Source organism: Eleginops maclovinus, chromosome 13 (genome assembly GCF_036324505.1).
Source record: "Eleginops maclovinus isolate JMC-PN-2008 ecotype Puerto Natales chromosome 13, JC_Emac_rtc_rv5, whole genome shotgun sequence".
Classification (NCBI taxonomy): domain Eukaryota; kingdom Metazoa; phylum Chordata; class Actinopteri; order Perciformes; family Eleginopidae; genus Eleginops; species Eleginops maclovinus.
The window spans coordinates 17,274,154-17,283,030 of NC_086361.1; the positions used below are offsets into that span (position 1 = coordinate 17,274,154).

General features: G+C 41.2%; 1 protein-coding gene across 1 annotated transcript in view; it reads left to right on the forward strand.

Moving 5' to 3' along the window:
* Window positions 1-126: 126 nt before the first annotated feature.
* The window catches only part of rftn1a (raftlin, lipid raft linker 1a), a 25,034-nt gene continuing 16,283 nt past the window's right edge, over window positions 127-8,877 (forward strand). The window contains exons 1-2 of the mRNA XM_063898713.1: window positions 127-371; window positions 6,912-7,063. Of these exons, the coding sequence (XP_063754783.1) occupies window positions 6,916-7,063 (148 nt within the window). The 5' untranslated portion in view covers window positions 127-371; window positions 6,912-6,915. The remainder of the gene's footprint in view (window positions 372-6,911; window positions 7,064-8,877) is intronic.

Below are 8,877 nucleotides of genomic sequence, written 5' to 3' on the forward strand. Positions count from 1 at the left end.
CAAACTGTTTCAGAGTATCCAACCTGAAGACTAGTGAGTGAGTGAGAAACATCATTGAGGAGAGAGGAGGTGTGTGAAGCTTCCTCTCCTCCTCTGCCTCCTCCTCCTCGCACGCTGGTGACAGAGGGAGACGGAGGGGTTATCATGAGCCGCCCGTGAGATTCAGCAGCAGCCAGATGTATACTTTCCAAATGGAGGATTCATGTTTCACTCACATTGGATCGCCAGCATCTGACCTGATGTGTGTCATTTCTTAGCAGCCGTGACGAGGACAGACATTAAAGAGAGGAGAGAGGAGCACATCGACACAAGTGTGAGGAGAAGCTCTCAGTACAGCAAACACACCGCGCAGACTGGGGACCACTTGATTGGTGAGTGTAACTCTTGACTGTTAATATATATGCAAAACGAATGTACTTGTTAATATTGTTGACATTTTTGAGTATTGCAAACATTATTTACCAAGATTATTATTTGTTTGTCTTTCTTGTCTCGCCATGTGCTTTGTCTCGCTGTACAAAATTAGATTTACCAGCTTTTTAAGAACTTGAAAGAGAGTTAACGGCGGCAATGTCCTATTAAAGTAAAGGTCAGGAGTCATCTTTTGAATCCTTTCACAATAACACTCTTGTGACAGAGAGAAATCCTTTGAGTTTATACATTCAGCGGGTCGTTTGATTTGTGTGATGTTGTGTGCCATTTGTTATCCGTGGCGGAACGAAATGAATAAGCCCTCTGCTGCTCGCTGTCACAGGTTGAAGTGAACTCAAGATATGCGTGACGGAGTAAAAGTCTCGAGCGCAGATGGAAGAGGGGGCTGAAGTGTGCGTGTGTGTGGGCGCACGCGCGCGAAAGATTTGGTGCGTAAGCAACCTGTCATGTATCATTTCCATTTCACTAAACTACCGGCGTTAACGGGCAGCATCAGCTAGCCACGTGTTGGGAGAGTGTGTGTGTGGGGGGAGAGAGAGAGAGGTTGAGGTTGAACACACCAAAGAGGGAAAACCAGAAACATGTAATTTCAAGCAAGGCTGCACGCACAAAATGCAAGGGGCATCAATTAGTTACATATATGTATGGGTGCTCACCATATAGCTTGGAAATCTATTAGGAAACACTCTACAAAGCATTATCTAAACATATAAATGATGGATTTATGCAGAGGTGGAAGAACTACTCAGATCTTGTAGTTAAGAAAAAGTAGAAATACTTTAAAGGAATACTCTGTTACAATTAAAAGTCCTGCATTCAAAATGTTACTGAAGTAAAAAAGTATTTGGTCAAAATATACTTAAAATCCAAACAAAAAAGTATCCATTATGCAAATTGGCTTAGATATAATATTTGTTCTAGTTGCATTAACGTGCTTTTTAAAGCTGGTAAAGGTGCAGCTAATATGAGTTTCTTTGTATACCGGGGGTAGCTTGTGAATTGTAAATTGTTACACCAGGTGTACCTTAAGTCTAACTTAAGTGTTGTTTATATTTTGTATTAGTAATCCAAATATGCTAAGTAAATAAATATATTAAACAATTATAGTGGAGTAGAAGTACAATATTTACCTCTGATTTGTAGTAGGGTAGAAGTACAAAGTAGCAAAAAATGGAAATACTAAATTTAGTTAGTTACTTTACACCACTGGATGTATGTCCAAGTGTACCTCAGAGTTCAGTGAATTGATGCCCCAGTCCTAACAACCTTCCTTTGTTAATAAACTGTTATTTTTTTCGGGGAGAAAATAGGCTGTGCGACAACCAAATCATCAATGTCATAATGTGTTTTTTATCCTCCCCATGCAGCCTCATTAAAATGCCGTTTGAGGTGACTACTTTGTTGCTTGCAGGGATCACACCGCCCCTCCAGGCAAATTGACATGCTCCCAGTCTGCTCTCCGTCTGTCTCCCCCTTTCTCCTTTTCTCCTTCTTCTGCTCTTGCTGTTACCCCCCTATCATCAGTTTACCCCACCCCTAGATATAAACTGAGTGGAGCTCCAACCCAGTGGGAGGGAAGCCCACTCCCCGGGACTTAGTCTGTCACCTCTAATTTTGAAATCAGTCATTGAAAATCATCCCATATAATACATTCAGGGGTTATTAACAATAATACAACTGTTTTTATTGACTTACCTATGTGTGTTTCGCTGGTAAACAATCACCCAACTCTAAAAAGGAACTTGATTCATAGTCAAACTCCTGATAAACCATGAATTCCTTGCATGGACATTAGGCAGTGCACTCACAGGCAGTAGGAATTATGGCTTCCAAGCAGGCCCATAAATTCCTATAATAAAAGAGAATGGAAGCCAGTAAAGACAGATTTATTTGCTGATGCTTGTTATAAATCAGTTTTGTGCATAGGAGGAAAAAAACTCAACACAACTGGCAAATACTGTGTATTATATGCAGCAAAACACTTTTCTTTAGCTGGCATGTAGAAGTTGTAATCAACAGTTCTGCATTATGGGCTTTTTTAATTATAACTCAATAAAGACCCTTAAGTAGTAACATATCTAGAATCCTTGCCCTCTCTTCAACATTTTAGATAAAAGTATTGTATTGATAAGAGTCTCATGTGTCTGGAAACTATACTGGTTTTGGCCGAGAATAGGCTACCACTGGGTTTGAGAAAATCAGAGAAGCAATTATACACCTTTTTTTACTCGTTCCTTCACATGTTGCTAAATACCACACTGCTACGTGCATTGGCCCTTATTGGCAATGCTGAGGCAGATTGTTAAAAAATGTGATTCATTCCACATAGTATTTTTATGGAAACATGTGTAAGCGCAGAGTGGCATTTACTCTGCTAAGCCTATAATTATTGGGATGCTTCAAAATGCATTATCACACTCATACTGTAACCACAGAAAAAACTGATTGGCTGACATGGAAAATATTGCATTTAGAGCTACACCATTAAATCAGCCAGCTTATAAGTAACAAGAAATTGTAGAAAAGAAACAACAAATCCATGTTTGAGGTAATTTAGAAACTGTGTCCCTATTTCTAACTTATTTCTTATGTTAAAAGCTGTTCCTACCTGTAGCTAGTCAGCACAGTAGGGGATTATGATAGTGAGCTTATATTTATATTTACCATCTACTGTACACTGTAATTGTTTGGGAGGAAGAAACCAAAATGTGAATTAAAGAGGCTCCCTGATGGTTCCTTCTATATTTACTGTTAATTTCCCCAAGCCTGTTTGCCCGTCTGTAGCTCTCCCTCTGCAGCGGATAAATGCTGCTTCTTGGAAAGCAGACTCCCCCCCCTCTGAGTGGCACTGAAGGTAGCAGAGCAGTGGCATAGCACAGACGGATTATACTCTCGTGTAAATCTGCTGTCATTTCAAAACTCTCGGTTACAAGAGACTCTCTAATGAGAAGCCCTCTGCTACTCCGTGTCTATCTGCCTCTTCACTCCATTCTGTCTCTTTCACTTCTTTCATCTATCTGTCTCTCCCGTCCCTCTGTGTTAAATGGAAGTTTTTTTGCTGTCAAGGCCTTTTTCTGTCTGTGTGCTTGTGTGTAGAAGCGAGAGATTCTGTTTGAAGTCAACATGTAGAGAAAAAGGCCTCATATGTTGCGAAAAGGCCTGGAGTCTAGGAGGCGCTGGGAGTTTCTCCGGCACTACAACCACTTTGGTTTTTCATTCCATGTTGTGTCCAATTACAAAGATCTGTTTGTAAATGGTGCAGACAGAGTTCATCTGTTAAAGCGAGGCCTTTTGTTTTGAAATTGAACCATCAGCGTACAATGAAAAGGGCAAAGATGATCTAACAGTAGGGCTGGAGGCTAGTCAAGACCAACACTATAGAGCCAATCAGGTTTCATTTGAGAGCAATAAATCCAACTGCCATGAGCAAAATAGTAAGCAAGTTATTCCAAATTGCTATGATTTTTTAGCACTGCATAATGCATTATGCATAAAGATATTTCTGAAAATTGAGGTAATTTGCATTGGGGTAGTGTAGAAATTGTATTATGATAGAACTAAATTAAAGGGTGAGAGTCTCTCCCCACAGACATTTCTCTTACCCTATATGCCGCTCTTCACATTGTCTTCCTCCCCATTGTGAAACGGCTATCATTATGATCATATTTTGACTTCATTTTTCTTCTCTATCCTATGCTCCACCCTACCCTCCTTTTTCCCAGCCAGAGATTATGCCTGATAAACATTCCCACATTAACCTGCCTGTGTCCTTGTTGCAGACAGAGCGTATTAAAGCACAGCCCTGGAGGGGAAATGTTTAGCTGTGGATGTATGCTCCAACTTAGTCAAGTACCAGGACCTACTTGACAGTCTGGCTGTCTGTCTGGAGACATTGTAATGGTTTTATGGGACTTAAAAGGCTCAGCAGGGGAGCACTTTGGCTGTGAAAACTCATTTAGCCACCAGACAGAAGGACTGGACAGACGGACGAAGGCTGGAGAGGGTTTGAGGCCTGGGAGGGAGCGTGGAAGGACATAATGTAACATTATAATCAAAGATGTTTTATAAAAGAGACGCCACACTAAGCATCAATTTCCTGTATCTTTGTCACATGGGCTTTGCTACAACCGCGCCCCTTCAGTAGACTGGCTTCAGGTCTGACTCCATTAACTACACTGGGAGGAGTGAACACAGATTATGACTTATTCCTTGGCCCCATAGTCACCACAGTCAATATTGGCCCCATTTTTTCCTGACATTAAAATAGCCATTTTCAGACAGAAAAGTCTGGAGAAAACACTTTTTTTCTTCTGATTTGTCTGACCTTCTCAATAACACACACTCTAAAAATCTGTCAAAACTTTGCATTAGTGTAAGTCAAAATGTGTCAAAACTTTAACCTAACATCAACTAACAATCGCAAACGACCTAGCTTACCAATTTTAGTAATGCTAACCACATTTTTAGCTCAGTTAATATCTAATGCTATAAAATATAGGTACATTAGACAATGCCCATTTAGGAGACAGGAAGTGTATTGCATTTCATACCATTGGCGCCAATTGTGAAGTGCTATCTTTTTCTTATAGTATCTTTGTTATTATGTATCGACAGGAAGGAGGACAGTAGAAATGGATGGTTTGACAATGATGAATTGAAAGCAGAATCAAGAGAGTAGCGTTTAGGGAAACTGGTCGTAGAAGAAATACTTAAGGGAAGCTAAGAAAATAAAAGCGGACAGATTGAGTTAGAGTAAAAGTCAGGGAAAACTGATAATGAAACAGGGGAGGATGAGAGCTTTTGTAATCATTGGTAGAAAAAAAAAATCAAATGACGAGTATACTGTCAGACTAATCAAGGCCATTGTAACAGGAGAACGAATGGAGTTGCCCTAATCAAGCATGGCGGAGAGAAGCACAGCAGAGGCCAAAGAGAGAAAGAGGTGATTAAGTCATGGGTCAGACAGGAGCAGAGAATTGAGCGATGACACATTGAAGAGTTAATGCGAGTTTGAAAGCGGAGCGCACAGGTCAAGAGGAGAGAGAAGTGGTGGGAGGAAAAAGAGAGGGAAGAATAAGATGAGGTATAATGTTCTCCTCGTCTTTCCTTCCTTCACCCCTTTGTCTCCATTGGTTTGTCCTCATTATGAAAGAGCATGTTGTATAGAAAGAATAATGACTCCTGATTGCCTGTTTTTGCACATTTTGAGACAGATGAGGTATGACAATATCTCCTAGATGCTGCCTTTTGCAACTTTTTAACCTTTTGGAAATGCACTTACCATCAAAGTAAGTCACCAAAACATGCACACACACACACACTCATACACACACCGGGCTTAATGTCGTCTGTTAGGATCGTTAGCCGAGTTAATGTCTGTGCACTTGGCCCAATGGGAGTGACTGTGTCATTCTCCATGCTCCCTAAACAGATACAGAGATGCAGATATAGACCCTGCCTCGAGGGAAGACAAACACACACACACGCACGCACACACACAGACATGCAGATGTGGACCTCACCGTGTGGCACTTACAAGCCGTGGCAGACGGGGATATTAAGCGTAACCGCGGTGATGGTTTGAGGTTTCCGACGCTGTCACATCCAATTAGCTTGATGATATTTGACCACGCCCTTTTCCCTCTTGTCCTTTACCCCTCTCTCTTGTCCTCTCTTCTCCCAACCTCCACACATTTGTCATTCATCCACTTCCACTTACCAATTCTCCCAGAAGACTTGCTTCTTTTGTTTTTATACACCTCAAATCTTTTCTTCTAAATTGTCTGTTGGAGAGGAGGAATTTTAAATTTTAAATTTTAAGGCAATCTTCAAATTGTGTTTCCACTCTCCTACGCATGAAGGTTTCTCCTGGTCCTTACAAAATCTGAAGACTCTTACAATACCGTAGATTCCTTTGTGCGACAAGGCTACCCTTGGATCAACATATAAATTGGTTAGCAGTAAAACATGTTTAACGTCTCCACTCTCCTCTCCTCCCCTCCACTCCCCGTCTATCTAGTCAGATGTCGCTTTGCTTGACAGGGCAGGAAATCGCTCTCATTTCTGCTTTAATTCATTCCGATCAAACACGTCGCTCCCAATCAGCCCCATTTGATTAGGAGATGCCCGTATCACAGCCCACCAAGCAGGTAATGGCTGACACTTTCATAATTCAGCTTTATTGCAGTGTGAGTGTGAGAAAAAGAGATAGAGTTAGAAGCATACATTATTTCCCACAGCTTGACATCACACATGAGAAAGCGTTCCAACTTGTGACACACACACACACTCACACTGAGACACGCACACACTCTGTTGGAAGTGCTAATATGTTATGTATATTTAGAAACTCTATCAATTTCTCCCTGTTGAGTCTTTGTTAGCACTCTGTTTTTTTTCTTTTCATCTCTCGTCTTTTTTATTAACAAGTTTTTCCTCTCCTCTCATCACATCTCCTCTCTTCCGCTTCTAATTCACAGAGCTATGGGGTGTAGGCTTCCTAAATTGCGGAAGGCAGAAGAGAGGCGCAGCCCGGGGAATATCTACTCCACCCTTCGAAGGCCTCAGGTGGAGACCAAAGTGGGCGTGTCATACACCTACCACTTCCTGGATTTTCTGCTGGGGAAAGAAGGTATGGATTAGATTATCTATGTACTGTCAATAATCCCGGTTTTACAGTTCTCCTAGGAGCACTTGTTATTGTACACATCTCCATGTATGTATTTTGCTTTGGCTTGGCTCCTGAAACCCAGTGAGATGAGATATCCATGTGACTTCCCGTCTCCCACACTTGCATTCTTGAAATAGTCAAGTGCTGCTTGTTTTCTCTATCAAAGAGGAGGGACACCAAAAATAAGGATTGTGATTTAGAAATTCAAGCATGTTGTTCTTTAACCATAAAATACTTTGGTAGAGATCTGTCAATCACAATGAATTCCCACCCTAATTAGTATACTTTCCCCAAAATAAGACTATAAAGGTACAAGATTAATATTATGCTCTATTGAAGAAGAATTACAACTAGCAATTGAGTCATTTTACATTTTTGAAGTAAATCAAGTTGGTAGAAGGACTTCTATACAATATGAGCCATTAGAATGAATGTATGTTTAAGGAACTCACTATTTACTTCACTTTTCACACCCACAGGCATTTACAGTATATATGCTGTTCTGTGCTAATTATCCCATAATGCAGTGTTTTTTAGCTCCTAGGATGTCGAGGTGATGATGAGTGTGAAATCACTTTTAAAATGTGCTGTAGGAGCAGTGAATGTGAGAGTGATAGAGAAGGTAATTTCAGGAAACGGTTCAAATAAGAAGCACAAATCTTTGCCATCAGATTCAGCAGATCAGTTTCACATCCCTCTGGCGAAGGGAACATGCTCCATGGAATTTGTCTTCACATTTGGCCATAATTCAGATGAGATCTTTTTGCTGAGAACCTTTTTTTTTTTTTGTATGGTTGTCTATTTCATTTTTCAGTTGAACCCTGCTCTGCGTCGTCATCCTGAACTCTGCCTACAGTGTTGGTGTGTTCCACTCATAAAATAGCCACAGTTGCTGTTCCAACTTTAACCACTTAAATGAAATGTTTAGGTCAGCAACTTTGCGGAACTGTGTGTGTTTTTTTTAAACTGTAAGTATCTCGAGGGGGAAATGTGGTTTATAAGCTGAAGTTGTGTCTTTGTGCGGCTCCTGTTGCAGAGTTCAAAGAGATTTCTCTAATTCTCAGATTCAGCTATATTGTTCATGCAGCTGTAGCCGTGCCCTCCAACTTCTCCCTGCCTCCCCCTCCCACGATGACAATACACTAAAGCTGATGTGTGTATTAACCACATTTGTGTGTCTAATAACGCGTGGGTGTGTGTTTGTTTGTGCGTGTGTGCATGCTCGCGGCGTCTTGAGAATGTTTGATGAGAATCCTCCAGAGGCATCTGGTTTCTAAAAATAATAATTCTGCCATTGTGTTGGTGTGGACTGCAAAGGGATATAAGGGAGGGAATAGGGAGCCGAGGAGGAGAAACAGATAGTGTTAAAGCGGATAGATTAAAAATAATCACCTTTTTTTCCCCCTTTGGCTTAATGCTGCTACAAGCTTGCTCTGTGCACTCCATCAACCTCCTCGCTGAAGCAGGTGCAAGCAGCTCACTGAAGTCCTTTTTTTAGAGGAGTTTCCAATACAACACTGTAACAGACAGCAGGCAGAGTGCCACGGCCAAGTGGTAATGTGTCTGTTTGCCAGTCGGCTTCATTTTCAGCCAGCCCTATTATGTTTGGCAAATTGGTTAGGCTGTAGTGTTGGCTGAGGGAGATCTGGCAACTCCAAATGGTGGTGGTGACCAAAACAGACAATAGACATGAGGATTGCTAGTCTTTCTCTTTGCTAAAGGCAGGAGCAGCAGATATATTGTCAAATCGCACGGGCAGCAGATACAGAAGGACC